We start from the raw sequence: 17,180 nt of genomic DNA on the forward strand, positions 1-17,180 counted from the left end.
ATTCCTTTCTGGCCTGCCAAGTTTCAGTAGATAGGTCTGTCACTAGTCTTATCGGTCTCCCTTTATATGTTTATCCTTAGCTGCTTTCAGAATTTTCTCTTTATCCTTGTATTTTGCCAGTTTCACTACGGTATGTCATGCAGAAGATCGATTCAAATTATGTCTGAAGGGAGTTCTCTGTGCCTCTTGGATTTCAATGCCTTTTTCCTTCCCCAGATCAGGGAAGTTCTCAGCTATGATTTGTTCAAGTACACCTTCAGCCCCATTCTCTCTCTCTTCCTCTTCTGGAATTCCTATTATACGGATATTGTTGAGTTTGATTGCATCACTTAGTTCTCTAATTTTCCCCTCATACTCCTGGATTTTTTTATCTCTCTTTTTCTCAGTTTCCTCTTTTTCCATAATTTTATCTTCTAATTCACCTAGTCTCTCCTCTGCCTCTTCAATCCCAGCTGTGGTCACCTCCATTTTACCTTGCACCTCATTTATAGCATTTTTTAGCTCCTCATGACTATTTCTTAGTCCCTTGATCTCTGTAGCAATAGATTCTCTGCTGTCCTGTATACTTTTTTCAAGCCCAGCGATTAATTTTATGACTGTTATTCTAAATTCTGGTTCTGTTATATTGCTTAAATCGTTTTTGATCAATTCGTTAGCTGTCGCTACTTCCTGGAGTTCCTTTTGAGGAGAATTCTTCCGTTTCATCACTTTCGATAGTCCCTGGGGTGGCGCGGAACTGCAGGGCACATATATAAAATACACATATAAAATACAGACGTAAACATACGTAGGCACATGTACACATATTCCTCAGCTCTGTCCATGGAAGGGCCTGGGCACAGTAGTACCCCAACAGAAAAGAACACCCCTAGCTCCCAGATCTTGGTTTCAAAATGCCACTCTCCATGAAAAAAAGCCAGGGCAACTTGGAGAAATGGTGGATTCCACGGTTTCGAATAGGAATCGACACTACTATGAATTAATGAATAAAAAGGAATGATATACTTATGCTTCATGATAGCTGCCTACAAAGTATTTACAACGTGAAGAGTAGCTTTCAGTGGAGGAGCCTGGCAGACGCTACCTTAATTAAGCAATCAAAGGATACAATTCATCAGTCATGGGACAAATCAAAGTTTTGTGTCACCTGGTAAGATGGGATAAGCTGAACACAGCATCCTCTTTTGAGGTATCCCTGCCACAGGTGCATCAGCTGAATCTTATGACAAAAACACCCACTACAATTGAGAGACAGTCTACAAAACGACTGGTCTATAGTCTTCAAAGGTGTCAAGGTCATGAAAGTCAAGCGAAGACTTGAGAAACTATTCCAGGCTAAACGAGAAGGAGACGTAATCGACCAAGCACAATAAGGAATGGCGAGCCACACCCTCTGCCATAAAGAAATGGCGGGACGAGGGGCGCCTGGGTGGCGCAGTCGGTTAAGCGTCCGACTTCAGCCAGGTCACGATCTCGCGGTCCGTGAGTTCGAGCCCCGCGTCGGGCTCTGGGCTGATGGCTCAGAGCCTGGAGCCTGTTTCCGATTCTGTGTCTCCCTCTCTCTCTGCCCCTTCCCCGTTCATGCTCTGTCTCTCTCTGTCCCAAAAATAAATAAATGTTGAAAAAAAAAAATTAAAAAAAAAAAAAAAAAAGAAATGGCGGGACGAGTGGCCAAACCTGAATGGTGCCTGAGGCTTACATGATCACGATGTGTCAATGTTAATTTTCTGATTTTTCTGGCTGTATTGTGAATATCTTTGAGAATACCTTTGTTTCTAGGAAAAACACACTCAAGTACTGGGGAGCGATCCAGTCAGCAACTTAATTCTCATGTGCTTTTGAAAGAGACTTCTCTGTCAAGCTCTCTAACTTTTCTGTAAGTCTGTGATTATCCTAAAATAAAAATCTCACTGAGAAAATGGATGTAAGCCCCATGAAAACAGAGACCTGTTTCCTTCCCTGAGTCCCTAGAATAGTCCTGACACCTAAGTGGTAATGACCATCTGATGAATAAATACACATGGATCAGGGGTGTGAGCTAGTCTGTCACCGAAGTCAAGACAGTCTGTCTAGAACTGATAAGCCTAGAAATAGTAAATTAATCATAACTGTTTCAAAATTTGGAGATAACTGCCAAAATAAATAGCTAAGGGGTAAGATAAAGGCTTGCCTCTAATGAATGGCCTAGGGTGAGGAGAGGTTGGAAAGAGAAAATTACTTTCCACTACTCCTGTACTATTTGACTGTTTAAGCAAGTATTAACAAAGTATTGTACTTTCATTTAAAAAATGTAAGGCAACTTCAAGGAGAAGTACCAAAAATTAATTAAAATACAATTGAGGGACGTCTGGGTGGTTCAGTTGGTTAAACTTCTGACTTTGGCTCAGGTCATGATCTCATGGTTCATGAGTTCGAGCCCTGTGTTATGCTCTGCGCTGAGAGCTCAGAGCCTCAAGCCTGCTTCAGATTCTGTCTCCCTCTCTCTCTGCCTCTCCCCTGCTCATACTCTCTCTCAAATAAACAAACAAACAAACAAACTTAAAAAAAAATACAGTTGAAATACCACCTCACTATGATCACAGGGAAAAGGAAATCTTTGCTTGGACAAGTAATATCTAATAATTTTATTTTTCACAGGACAACCAGTGACATCTCACATTAGCATTTCTTTAGTTTACCATCAATCTTTTCCTTTTCAAAGACATGCATAGTCCATTACAACACTGACTACAATAAGGAAAAAATGGGAAACTGTTATTGTCCGGCAATCCGGGGCTACTTAAAACAACAATGATCTATCCATATGACGGAAAGCTGTGCAGTGATTAAGCATAATGTCAAATGCCTGGTATTTTCCTACTCTGGTAGAAATGGGCACATATTTTTACTTCCATTTGTATTTCTTCCATCAGTAAAAGGGGCTCCTTTCAGCAGGAATTCTCATCTGGGACCCCAGCAGGAAGCACATCACAACACGAGGTTGGGGGCCACGTGTGCCCGAGTCTGCCACAGGCCAGGCCCTGGGCCACATACGCTCTGTATGGGAGTAATGGATGGGAACCGTGCCTCTCCATGACACATAGTGGGGAGGGACACTGATAACCCTCTCACGTCACAGCTCATACCTTTAACCCACATGATCCTGGACACATCTGACCTAGAAAGAAGTTCACCCATATGTTAACCAAAACAGTACACAGAAGTTATGTGTAGTAGAATCCCATTTCTGTAAGATAAAAATGGTATACACAATCTCACAACTGGACACTCTGGAAAGAAAGACTCTGGAAACTCCTTAGTAAGTGGCTATTAAAGATGGCATGTTTTTAAAACTCTGCATATCTGTATTTCTCTATGATAAGCAGCATTACTGAAGTAATTAAAAATAACGCTAAATGTAGGGAATCACTTCATTGGCCACAGCTTTAACTTAGTTGAGGTTTACAATGTACGTGCATGAAACAACACTCCCATAGGTATACATGTGCCTGACGTAAGAGGGAGTAAGTGGTGGAGGCGTTGCCACAGGGGGTGAGCCAAGAACCAAAGAAGCTGGCAGATTCCGCTCTTGTCCAACATTTCCAACCCATTATGTACCTTGGAGACAGGGAATTAAAGACCGGGTATTTTCACCCTCACAAATGCCACTCATTTTTAGGTGAGCTGCTGCTTAAAAATTGCTCATAAACCCATATGTATACTCAGAGAACAAATAATAATCACTGGTGTGGGGCTGGGCTTGAAAAAATCAGTTTCACGCATAATGCCTCTTATACATGCTCTTTACATTACAATAAAATCCTCTAAGTAGGGACTGCACGGCAAATGATCTCTGCCAGCTTCTACATCACACACGGGTTCCAAGAAATTAAGAGAAAGAGAGAAAATTACCATAGCCCTTCTACACAACCCTTAATACTCTTTAGATAGCTGAGTGTTCTTTTACGCTGCCTATGAAATGCCACAAGCAAGTAAACTTACCCAGGATCACAGCAGTTGGCCCAAGGTCACCAACAACACCCTTGGGCCATGGATGCTGAAGAGACTGAGCCAGAAAAGTTAAACCATGTGAATCTGATGGAAAGAACACAATTCAGGATTAAAGCATGAAATAAACCCAAACTACAAATGCAAATTCACTGGCCTACTATTTCAGCTCTCGCTACTGCTGGAAGGTCAGGGGGGACCTAACTAGGGGCAGGAAAGCAGAGTGAAGGAGCTAAGGAAAACGGAATTGAGAGAGAAACATTTAAAATTATTTCCACTGTCCATCACAGACTCTTCTCAGATTTCCCTGCTAATAAATAGCTCTTTTAAAATGTGTCTAAAATGGGGCGCCTGGGTGGCTCAGTACGTTAAGCATCCGACTTCGGCTCAGGTCATGATCTCACAGCTCGTGGGTTTGAGCCCTGCATCAGGCTCTGTGCTGACAGCTCAGAGCCTGGAACCTGTTTCAGATTCTGTGTCTCCTTCTCTCTCTGCCCCTCCCCTGCTCGCGCTTTGTCTAAGATAAACATAAAAAAAAAATTAAAAGTGTCTAAAATGGCAGGCATATGACCTTGTTTTAATAATATCTTTAAATTATCAATTTATGGACTTCTGAAAATGTACTTCCATGTTAATAAGAAATGGAGAACAGTTTTCTCCTGGTCTCATAAAAACAAACATCCTGTTGATAGGACCTCAAAACGTGCCACAAAATCACTAGGATTAAAGTTAAAATATTAAATTCAGAGTCCGAGTCTCTGCCTCCGTATAGGGAAAGTATGCACAGCTTACATCAGTTCAGTAAGATTCATACAAATAAGACAATTAAAAAAAAAAAAAAAAACCCGTATCGATGAGGATGCACTCACTTTCCATTCCCTGAGAATCTTTTCCTTGCAAAAACATTGGCCAAAGAGTAAGTGCTGGATTGAGTTTACTGGAAAAGGATGCAGACTTTCTATTCAATCGTGGTTTCTCTACAGAATGAAGGTTTTTATTCTCCTTGGGTGATATGTAACGAGCAAAGTTCTTCGCAACCAGATCATCATTAACACAGACCTGCACAATTTTGGATGTTTCATGAATGAGACAAATAGAGTCAAGTAAGTGACTGTTCAGAAAATATCCCCAACTTGACCCCAAATTTCAACCTCCAGAAAAAATTATTTTATAGGACATAATTTGATAGAAACCAATTTCTTGACTTTTGCCCTGGTGATGATGAACTAGGTATTTCTGACCAGCCCACCTGATAAGGAAAACAGTAAGAATCTGCACAAAATATAAGAAGTATCTTCTTGAAAGCACTGGAGAGCTAACATGACTTTGCCAAGCAGAGATCTGGGGGGCTGGCAAGACAAAGCACAAATCATCAAAGGAAAAACTGACAGGGGCGCCTGGGTGGCTCAGTTAGTCATGATCTCACGGTCCGTGGGAGCCCGGCTCTGTGCTGACAGTGTGGAGCCTGCTCGGGATTCTGTCTCTGCCCATCCCATGCTTGTGCACACAGATACGCACACGTTCTCTCTGTCTAAAAATAAAGAAACTTTAAAATAAACTTTAAGAAGGAGAAACTGATAAGTAAGACTTTATCAAAATTTAAATTTTCTGCTTCTCAAAAGATACTGTTAACAGCTAAAGAGCAGGGGCGCCTGGGCGGCTCAGTCGGTTAAGTGTCCGACTCTTAATTGCGGCTCAGGTCATGATCTCATGGTTCCTGGGATCAGGCCCCCTGCATCGGGCTCTGTGCTGACAGCCTGGAGCCTGCTTGAGATTCTCTCTCTCCCTCTTTCTCTGCCCCTTCCCCACTCATGCTCTCGTAAATAAATAAACAAACAAACAAACAAAATTTTTAAAAAAGAGAGATGAGCAATCTACAGATAGGGAGAAAATTTTTTTTTTAACGTTTACTTACTATTGAGAGAAAAAGAGCACAAGCAAGGGAGGGACAGAGAGAGGGAGACACCGAGTCTGAAGCAGGTTCCAGGCTCTAAGCTGTCAGCCCAGAGCCCAACGTGGGGCTTGAACTCATGAACTGTGAGATCATGACCTGAACCGAAGTTGGAAGCTCAACTGACTGAGCCACCCAGGCACCCCAAGGAAATATTTTTAAAATTTTCTATCTGGATGGACATGTATCCAGAATATATAAAGAACTCTCAAAACTTAGTAAAAAGATGACAAATAACCCATTTTAAAAATGGGTAAAACACAATGGAATATTACTCAGCCATAAAAAAAGGATGAGATTTTTTGCTATTCGCAACACCACAGATGGACCTAGAGGGTATTATGCTAAGTGAAATAAGCCAGAAGACGAACACTGTATGATTTCACTTATGTGTCGAATGTAAAAAGCAACAATAAACAAACAGCAGAAACAGAACCATAAATACAGAGACCTGACGGTTGCCAGAGGAGATGGGGGAAGGGGAAGGTACAACATGGGTGAAGGGGAGTAGGAGATACAGGCTTCCCGTTATGGAATGAAACAGTCACAAGGAAAAAGGTTCACAGGGAATATAGTCAATGGTATTGTAATAGTGTTGCATGTGACAAATGGGAGCCACACTTGCGGTGAGCATAGCATGGTACAGGCTCATTAAATCACTATGTTGTACATCTCAGACTGACGTAATGTTATGTATCAAATATATTTCCATTTAAAAAGTCGTCAAAAATGGGCAAAATACCCAAATACTTCATCAAAGAAGATACACATGGATTGCAACAGCATATGAAAAGATATGTAACATCATGAGTCGTTAGGGAAAATGCACAGTTAAACCACAATGAGATACCACCACACGCCCATCAAAGTGGCCAGACAAGTGTTGGAGAGGAAGTGGAGGAACCAGCGTCACATGTTGTTCACGGAATTGTAAAATAGTTGATCCCTTTGGAAAACAACAGGCCATCTCTTAATACCTACACTACCACCCAGAAATTTGACTCCCACGTATTTATTTTCCCAAGAGAAATGAATGCATGGGTTCACAGGAAGAACTGTACGTGAATAGTCATAGCAGTTTTTTTTTTTTTTAACAGTCCCCAACGGTTCCCAAATTCAAATGTCCACCAAGAAGTGAACAGATAAACACACTGTAATATATCCAGACAACGGCAGAGTATTTGACAATAAAAGGGATAAGGTGGACATACGCTAAAATCATTCTGCTGAGTAAAAGAAGCCAGGTAAAAAAGAAAACACCCTGTGCTTCCTTAGAGAGCCGGAAAAGGGATGGTGGGTCCTGTTTTTCTTTTCCTGACAATTACGACCTCATGTACCCACTGTGAGCTCTCTCTGCTAGTAAGCGTGCCTTCTGCACTCCCCGCCCTTGAAGTAAGAACAACTTATCGTCTGCACACAACCACACAGAAGAAAAGAGACCTACTGGAAAAGCAAAAAGAAAGAAGTCGGTAAAGAACTTGTTCAAAGATGTTTTACAAGACTCGTCCAAGAGCCAACATTTTGTTACTTTTACCAAAGTGAAAAATAAGCAGTGAAATGTAAAAATAAGCAATGTGAAATTGACAAGGATGTGGGGGAAACTCAAAATGCACCACCAAGAGTAATAAGGGAACCTTACTGCAATGAATAACATCATCACCAGGAAGAGGGCTGGGCAAGAAAACAGCCCACCTAAGTAACTTTGGAATAGCCGAAACAGTGTTTCGGCTGCACCTGTAAGGCTAAAAACAAACTTCTTTTTCATAGGAATGTGGGTGAGCAATTCCAGAATTACTCCATGCGAATACTAGCATTAATCAAACAAGTATGTGGTAGCTAACAAGAGGCTTCCCCGCTGTTGGGAACAGGTGTCACGATAAGGAATGGGGAGGGCCAGAAAGAAACCTGCGATGCCGGACTGGAATGAGAGACGCGGAGTTGTGTGTGCATGGACGAGCGAGCGCACGTGCACATACTTCCTAACTGTCTGCAGAGACGGCCTACAATCACCGGCCCCCGGGAGCCACAGAGCACACCTTGTGCCCTGGTCTTGCTATCTGAATACCATTCTTGTGCAAGAAGCAGCTGATTCCAGAGCTGGGCTGGAAGGTGACAAAATTGGCCTAGAGCACCTCATGGTACCAAAATGTAGAAAGTTTTCAACAATGACGGGGTACACTGAAAGGACATGTAAGCCACTTTGAAGAAGCTAATGGCCAAATCGGTGACAATCTGAGCAAGAAAATAAGGACAGCAATAGATTATATCCACTAGAGTAAAACAAACAGCCAAGAGTCCATACTAAGATAAATTACTGAATCAATTTAATAGGTGGGGGGAGAAGGGCCAGTTCTTCTTTACGCAATTCCAATTAAAGAATGTAGAAGGCCTGGGGTGCCCGTGTGGCTCAGTCGGTTAAGTGTCCCGCTTCAGCTCAGGCCACGATCTTGAGGTCCGGGAGTTTGAGCCCCGCATTGGGCTCCGTGCTGAAAGCTCAGAGCCTGGAGCCTGCTTCGGATTCTGTGCTGCCCTCTCTCTCTCTGCCCCTGCCCCAATCGTGCTCTGTCTCTGTCTCTCAAAAATGAATAAATGTTAAATTTTTTTCAAAATGTAGAAGGCCTGACGCAAAAGGGGCAAGCGCCACGGGAATAAGCACTGCAGGGAAGAATCATTGAGGCGTATCTGCACAGCCCCAGGATATCTCCCCGTAAGATACTTCACAATCTGAAAAGGAAAAAGCAGTAACTGCACAGGGCACACCCGGCGGACACCACCTTAACCAGGTGATGGAGGTGAGCCCGACCGTCAACATCAGAAACCCCCTGCGAGGATGCAGACAAGGGCACGAAGGTCACTTCTGTAACATTCTTGCCCCAAATGTACCACCTCAGTCTAATCACATCAGGCAAACCCAACTTGAGCAACATTCTACAAAATAACTGGACAACACTCCAGAAGTGTCAAGGTCTTAGAAGATGAGGAAAGACCGAGGAACTACCACCGACAGGAGGAGACTAAGGAGACAGCATGAGATCCCGGATCAGGTCCTAGAGCACAGAAAGCAATTTCGTGGGAAAATGGGAAAAACTCAAACTAGGTCCATGGACTTGCCGAAACAGCATTTTAGGGGCAGCTGGGTGGCTCCAGTCAGTTAAGCATTTGACCCTCGATTTGAGCTTACGTCACGATCTCACGGTTCGTGGGTTTCAAGCCCTGTGTCAGCCTCTGGGCTTCTAGTGCCAAGTATCCTTACAATTCTCTCTCCTCTCTCTCTGCCCCTCGCCCCCACTCGGCACGTGCATTTGCACTCTGTCTCAAAATAAAAATGTTTTAAATGTTTATTTATTTTTGAGAAAGACCGAACACGAGCGGGAGAGGGGCAGAGAGAAAGGAAGACACAGAATCGGAAGCAGGCTCCAGCCTCTGAGCTGTCAGCACAGAGCCCAACACGGGGCTTGAACTCACCAACTGTGAGATCATGACCTGAGCTGAAGTTGGACACCTAACCGACTGAGACACCCAGGCGCCCCGAAAATAAAATAAATCCACAGTTAAGATGCCTCCTGTTGCTCCATCTTTTTGCCCTGTGCCACCCTCCATAAGGGGGGCAGCCACCCTAATGGTAATGGCTGATAACGGGGGTAGGGAGTTCACGTTATGCCCACCTCCTCCCTACTTAGATTATCTCAATTTTCTAGGATGAGCACATATTACACATAGTGAGAAAATTATGGGTAGAAAAAAAGCAACGAACTCAAAGCCATACAAATTTGTGTATTTATAAAAACTACGTCCTGGGGGGCACATGGGTGGCTCAGTCAGTTAAGCATCCGATTCTTGATTTTGGCTCAGATCTCACGGTTCGTGAAATGGAGCCCCAAGCTGGTCTCTGTGCTGAGAGCGGGGAGCCTGATGCAGGGCTTGCGCTCATGAGCCACGTGATCATAACCTGAGCCGAAGTCAGACGCTCAACAGACTGAGCCACCCAGGCACCCCAACTTTTTTATTTTCTTGAAGTTTATTTATTTATTTTGAGAGAGAGCAAGAGCGTGCATGCGTGTGGGGGGAGGGGCAGAGGCAGAAGAAGAGAGAGACTTCCAAGCAGGCTCCACGCTGGGCACGGTGCCTGATGTGGGGCCCCATCCCATGACCTGAGATCATGACCTGAGCCGAGATCAAGTTGGACACTTAACCAACTGGACCACCCCGGGGCCCCTAGGTGTGAATGACATTCTTTTCCTTAGTGTTTACTCTTTATTAAAATAAAACGTTTAGGTAACGACAAAACATTCTTCAAATGCAATTCTTTCACTTACTTTCTCATTTTTTATGGTTACGTAAAGGTAGACCTCAAAAGTATCTTCTTCCACGGCGCACAATTTGGCTTCCACCTGGGTAGTTGCTAAACAGCATGAATGAACAAACGTAAAAGAGCTGATATTAAAAGTGTACTTGGAACAATCGCATTCCACCTATCAATCTGTGCTCACCACTTAGCATCACCCAGAGCCACCAGGGCTGCCGGCTTCCCCCCCAGGGGCGGTGGGTGGGCGGAGACCAAGGCTCTCCCCGCGTGGAATCAGCCATGCTTCCCCTGCCTGCGAACACCCTGAGCAGCTCTCGGCCCTCTTCCCTTCCGGTGCCTCCCAAATCCACTTCCCGCTCAGTCTCCCGCCTGAGTCACTCCCCACTGCCGACGCCCCGGCAAACAGAGCTCCCGGCGCCTCTCTGAGACCCAAGAAGCCACGCTGCAGTTCCAGGCTTGGGCACCTTCAGGCCCCACGCGAAGTCCGTCACAAACGCGTTTCATTTCACAACTGTCACCGTCATTTCCGGGTGAGGAGACCGGGCTCAGAGAAGGCTGCAGGGCAGGATGCAATCCCAGGAGCTCTGCTCCCTCCACACCTGTATCTCCTAGTGTCCACCCCCCCCCCCATGGGCTCGCAAGGGCCCAAACTCCACAGCCGGAGACCTTCCCAACCTCTCCTGTCTCCCAGGCCCCAGCACCTGGCTCTCCCTTTGCCCAGACAGTGGGGCGGCACAGGGGAGGGGCCGGGACCCCAGCAGGCACCAGGCAGCAGCCCAGGCATTTCACCCCCACTTTTCCTCAGAAGAGCTCTGGGAGGCAGGCATAGGCATTTGGCTCTTGACTGCCAGGAGTCAGGACAGACGTCACACGAGACTGTACTTTACGGTCAACAATATAAAGAGAGCACGCTGTATAGCTTCTCTGAGACTGCCTATGCATCTTAAATAGGCAACAATGATCATTACACATCACTGAACAAAGAGAGGCTTTCCATCAACTGCAGGTTTAGTGAAATGCACGGACATTTATTTTGTAGTGCACAGCTTCCACGCAAACCAAGGGGCAGGACTATTGTTGGGGAAGGGTCCCTCACCCGAACAGCCCTTTTCTCATTCTCCATGACTGACATCCACACCCACTCCCAAAATTTCAGGGGTGCAGAGTCACTGTGACACAGGGTGGACGGAGTTCCAGGTAACAGATGAACACACACATCTCAAACCCCCTCACCAACGGAAAGATAAACCCCCTGAGTGTCAGTTCAAAGCAGGCTGCGGTGATGATGCACCTGCCTTACCTTTCAGGATGTTCTGAAAGTACTGAATAGCTGCACTGTCCCACTTCTTGGCAGGTCTGGAACAGGAAACAGATGCCACCTTATCAAACACAAATCTGAGGCTAGGACACCAACATCATTTTGTAAGCCACAAGCTGGACGTTTCTGACACTGCGTGGTGAACATATGACACGGATGCTGGGGAGCTCGGCCCGGGCTCTGGCTTTGGGGGTGACCATCCCAGCCACGCCTTGCAGGGGGCCCTCCTGCCACTGCCACCTGCACCCAGTGCAGAACCTCACAGAGAACAGACCCATCTTGGGCTTCCAGAGTGGCCGGTGCATCGCCTTCCCAACACCAGTGTCCCCAGTGACCTGGGACATATCTGTCTCCCCAGCCAGAACGCGAGCTCCCTGGGGCAGGGACGCCGCGTGTGCAGCACTCCACATGTGACTGGTTAGACCAATATGGTAAGAGCGGCTGGGGGAAAGCTGGCCATCGGTGCCTCACAGCCTCTGTCTCCCGCTTTCTACCTATCACCTTGCCCTTTCCTGTGCTTGCTTTGGAAAGAAAACCTAAGAAGAGCTGTAGGTGGTGGAAGACAAGGAGAAACCAGTATTTGGAAGCAAGGAACAAAAATAATGGAAGTAAAGGTAGAGTGACCAGTTTTCTGTCTCCGCTGGTTTGATTCCCCAGAGATGCCACCACCACGCTCCAGGGGCTGTTTTAAGGATCAAATGAGGTAACACACAAAGCACCCAGCCCCATGCCCGGGCTAAGATGTTGTTTTTACTAAAATAGATATTAAGCACATTACTTCAAGAAAATCACAAAGGGTTTCTAAAAGGAGGCAAAAAAAAAAATTTAAGACAGTGGTTCTAAAACCTTGCTACACACAAAAAATTACCTAGTAAGTTTTTAAGAATGAAAGAAAATGGCCCAAAAGAAAAATCGATCTAGGCTTTCACAGGTAAGCCAATCATACAGTCTGTCTCTTTCTCTCACGCAAAAAATAACCACATGAAGAAATACCCAACTTTATAAGTTGGAAAAATACAAATTAAAAACAAAATACCATTTTCACCCAGGAAACAAGCAAAAATTTAAAAAGCCTGGTGATAATTAACGTTGTACAGGAAAAGAGCACTCTATACCCCAGTGACGCGAGTATAAATTGCTAGGCCTCCTGGAGGTCCATGTGACAAAATCTACAGAAACCGTAAAACACATATCGTCACAGACGTTCTAGGTGAAGTGCAAACACAAAAGTACCACGTGTGCCTGCATGGAGGGTGTGTCCAAGGCTGGGAAAGCTCCCTGAGCACCGCAGTGCTGGGAAGGTGGTGACCAGACGGGGAAGAACGAGATACAGTCTGCCTCTGAGGGACAGCTGGGAGTGGACAGACCCGCACCAAAGTCAGCCCTGGAGGGGAAGGAGCTCGCTGCTCTGGAAGTGGGACCGGGAGGAGGCAGGGGCTGCTGCTGCCTGTGGGACCCACTCTCCCACAGTCTCTGAGGCCAGAGCAGTGTGGGCTGGCCGCAGGGAGTCTGGCGGGGCATCGGCAGGGACAAGATGGCTCAGCATCTATAGTGCAGCTTCTGAGGCCAGCCACAGGGCGATGCACTCACCCTCTCAAGGAAACTGTAGGTGCTGGGGATGCAGGGAGTGGGAATGGAGGGTCTCCACAGATCCCATGAAAGCATCCACAAGAAGAGTGGCTTCCAAGTTCAGAGAACATGATGCAACATCACCAGGACGTGTAAGTTAAGCTGGAACTGTGCTGTGCTGGGCCTTACACTTTTTCTTCCCACAATGCCACAGTCCAGGGTGGGGGGGTACCAGGTGGAAGGGCAGGGCTGCCTCAGGACCTCAGGTAGCACTTGGTCCAGACAGCAGAGACCGCAGCCATATCCCTGCCACAGAACTGCCCAGTGCAGGGACCCATCCTGCACAAATATTGGCAATGCGGCCCAACACTAGGAAAACGAGGCAGAGGCGGGGGGTGGGGTGGGGTGGGGTGGGTGATATGTGCACACGTACTGCCTGCGTGTACACATCTCCATACCCCTATGTTGCATACGCACGTATCCGCATTCTCACAGCAATGTTCAGCGCACAGTGCTCCAGGAACACTCTAGCTGGCTCTCAAGACGGGAGTGGATACGTACAGCAAACAGCCAGTTATGTTCACCACAGAAAGGCCAACAGTAGAAGGTAGTATGTTGTATTAGCAAAGAGCTTCAGCACACATTCTTAGGTTAAATTTGCAAATAAGGCAGTATGTTCTATTTTCATGAAAGGCTCCGCGCAAATGAACACATAGGAAGTGCTGAATGAGCTCTGCAAATTCAGAGCCTAGACAGGTTGCAGCGGCCTGGGTGGAGAGAGGGGCTGGAGAAAAATACAATGGGCAGTTTTTTTTTTTTAAATACTCCATGAGCCTATACTTGGCAGTGTTTCTCTTCACACTTAATTTCCTACTTTTTGTAACTTAAAAAAAAAATCACAGAGCCCAGAGCTCAGGCTCGCCTATAAGCCCCTCAACTGCAGCCTCTGGAGACGCCCAGGGAATTTGGCCGCACGGCCAGGTGCCAGGTTCCACACATACCAACTCAGAAGATGCCTCCTGAGGAACAAGAAGCCTCTAGAATCACTGAGCGCTACTCAAGGGGAAGAGACGCATTGTAACATCATCCACTTGATTTCGTGACTTTTACCCACGATTCAGCATCTGTTACAGGAGGTACTTACACAATTTCAGCGCTATCTTCGCAGAAGTCAATGTGTAACGTAACAGGTTTCGTGCAGTACAGTCTGAATTTTTTCGCTCGGTAGGGAAGCTGCATAAAAGTTTCTACTGCAACTCGGATGCTTAAGAGCAAAACAGAAACAGTTCCATTACAAAGAAAACTTACATATAAAGGATTTCTTTAAAGTACACCAATGCAATTAACATACCTAAAATACACAAAAACCAATTCTTTGTTTCTAATAGAGCCCCCAACAGCAGGAAGTGACTGGCAGACATCTGCTCAAGTCAGGGGGAGGGAACTGGTTCTCAAGGTGGGGGTAAAGCACAGATACGTGACTAGCGTGTAGGTGGATATTCAGTGTATCTGTCGTTAAAACTTCATGGTGTGGGGGCGGGAGGTACCAGAAAAATTATGTCTAACATGCCTCCTCACACTAGGAAATAATGCACAACCTGTGAAATCAATTCAACTTAAGATTTTTAAACATTAATTTCAACAGACAACCAGGATTATCTTAAAGTTTCTGTAAATGAGCAGAAACTCATTGGGTTTTCTGAGGTGTTTTTATAATTAATGTTCATCAATGCTGCACAAAAGAGGGACTCAGATTTGATGAACACGTTGTTCAGCAGTTTCATTTCCATTCTTCAGGCAAACGACAGGCCACGTGCATCACCATTTCGACAGAAGCAGGTTCTCAATGCCCTGTATGGGCAGCCTCACCACGTCTTGTCTCAACTGTTCACAAAAAGGTGGCTGTCCTAACTGCCCCTCCAGGTCTCCCTGTGCTCTGTTTAATCACAGGGCTCTCTTGCCCGAAAAAAGCAAAACTGAAAACTCCAAACACTAAAAATATTTCCAAAGAATTCAACACAACACTTAATTTTGATTACTTATAAAGGTGCGGAATCACAAGCTAGAAAGGCATCTTTTTCTTAAATGTCTGCCAATTCCCAATGTCCGGCAAGTCCTTTAGCCATGAAACTCTTCTGCTCAAGATAAACGTCTCACTGCAACTAAAGTCTTTTGGAAGAAGGGTCCTCAAGTTAATTATCAAACCAATATCCTCTTACTCGGAGGCAGGAAACTATAAAAAAAAAAAATTGCCACAAAGCCTCCTTGTTGATAGTGTTTTCTAACGAACTTAGTGGGTGGTCCTAGAGTCAATAAGGGCTCCTTCTCAACTGTTTCCCCACCTAATGTGACCGATGGTCACGCCCCCGCTCTGCTAAGTAAAATGACCAGGAATACTCAGACAGGTGCTCTAATCCCCTGCAACCAGAGGCCGCACCACCACAGGCCCCCTCTGTGGGGACAAGATGACTCTCCGCCTCCCTGAGGACCCACCCCATCACCTGACCACACTGAGAGGGGAGGCCAGGAAGGAAGGTGGAACAAGGGCCCAGCTACCTGATGAATCCTCACTCTGCCCACTTGCTCTTACAGTGACTGCATGTAGGACTGGAACCTGCAAGCCTTCCCTAGGGAAGCTAAAAAAAAATCCCAGTTTTGTGACCGGTATCCCCTTACTTTGACACTCTCCTTTAAAACTAATAGTGGTCTCCTTAAAAAGCGTTAAGGCAAAATAAATACGTAGGTACTTTTTTGAGAGAGAGAGGGCGCAAGTGAGCAAGGAGCAGAGAGAGACAGAGAGAAGCGGGACTCGAACACATGAACCACAAGATCATGACCCGAGCTGAAGCCAGATGCTTAAAGACTGAACCACCCAGGGGCCCATACGTACTTTTTAGATTTCACTGGGATGTACTTGGCAAAGTCCACCAGGAAGCACTCCGCCAGGTGATGGTCCGCCAAAGACACCAGTGACTTAATGACAGCCCTGCACCAGCACTTCAGTTCCTGGCAGTAAACCACACACACCTGCGAAGTAACCACTGCAGTGTGAAGACCTCGAGCGACGGAAGGGTACTCCCGCACTATCGCCACCTACACCTTCCCTCACAGGAGGAAGGCATGTGCGGAGGCGGGGGATGCCCACGCTAACGGCTGCTGGGCGGGGAACAAGAACACAGGACACCCGAGTCCTTTTTCCTTGCTTCTCTTAACTACGTTTTGATGCCTTCACCGAGGACAATTTTTTGAAAGGAAAGTGCATCGCTTTGCCTCCTCAAATCGGAAACAAAGCTTACAAATAATTGTCAATGACACGGCTACGCCCCTGTGACACAGCGCCCCAGGCTCATCTTCCCCATCCTGCTTCCTGGGGCTTTTCCTGCTCTCCAACTTTGGTTCACTCTGTCACAACTGAACGTTGGCTCCAGGACGATGCGGACGTCTGTTTTCTGTACTGTCAGGTTTCCAGCACCCAGAACGGTGCCTGCCATGCGTTAAGTCTTCAAAAACCACTTAAACGCCTGCAGCCTGTTTTTAGGGAAACCGCCCTGCAGGAGTGATAGCCCCCTGGCACCCCGAACGTCCCACAGGACTGCCGGGCCAGAGCAGACTTGACTGCAACCCAGACAGGCAAACCAGATGCTGAGCACAGGCTCACAAAGGGCGCAACAGGGAAGACGTGATTGCTGCCCTCGGGACCTGAAGCTGGACACTAGGTGCAGCCATGTTGCAAGGGCTGGGTTCCCGGGAGCCTCACAGAATTCCAAAGTCAAAAGACTCCAGAGAAATCTTGCAAAAGGACGGAGAATATTTCTGTTTAACGCTGAGTTCAAAGCAACTTGTAGGAATGGTGGGAACACTTAACAGTTCACACAGCCGGTCGGCTTTGAACTGGTGACTTACAGGGCTTCCGCTAGCCCAAAGTGGGGTAACTTAAGCATCAAGAACAGAGATTACTACTGATGAATACGTTAAAAGCCAAGAGTTCAATACAGTACTTAAAAAATGAAAAGAAGGAGGGAAAAACAACATAAACCTCCGGACACCGC

At 46.1% G+C, this 17,180-nt stretch overlaps 1 protein-coding gene across 4 annotated transcripts in view; it reads right to left on the minus strand.

The window, feature by feature from the left end:
* TDRD12 (tudor domain containing 12) overlaps positions 1 to 17,180 on the minus strand; it is a 72,115-nt gene that overhangs the window by 45,624 nt on the left and 9,311 nt on the right. For all 4 annotated transcript variants that reach the window (XM_045442549.1, XM_045442551.1, XM_045442552.1 and 1 more), the window contains exons 3-8: positions 16,022 to 16,158; positions 14,276 to 14,395; positions 11,545 to 11,600; positions 10,255 to 10,340; positions 4,857 to 5,046; positions 3,982 to 4,074 (exon numbers count right to left, since the gene is read on the minus strand). In XM_045442549.1, coding sequence (XP_045298505.1) covers positions 3,982 to 4,074; positions 4,857 to 5,046; positions 10,255 to 10,340; positions 11,545 to 11,600; positions 14,276 to 14,395; positions 16,022 to 16,158 — 682 coding nt within the window. The remainder of the gene's footprint in view (positions 1 to 3,981; positions 4,075 to 4,856; positions 5,047 to 10,254; positions 10,341 to 11,544; positions 11,601 to 14,275; positions 14,396 to 16,021; positions 16,159 to 17,180) is intronic.

This window comes from Leopardus geoffroyi, chromosome E2, assembly GCF_018350155.1.
Source record: "Leopardus geoffroyi isolate Oge1 chromosome E2, O.geoffroyi_Oge1_pat1.0, whole genome shotgun sequence".
NCBI classification, from domain to species: domain Eukaryota; kingdom Metazoa; phylum Chordata; class Mammalia; order Carnivora; family Felidae; genus Leopardus; species Leopardus geoffroyi.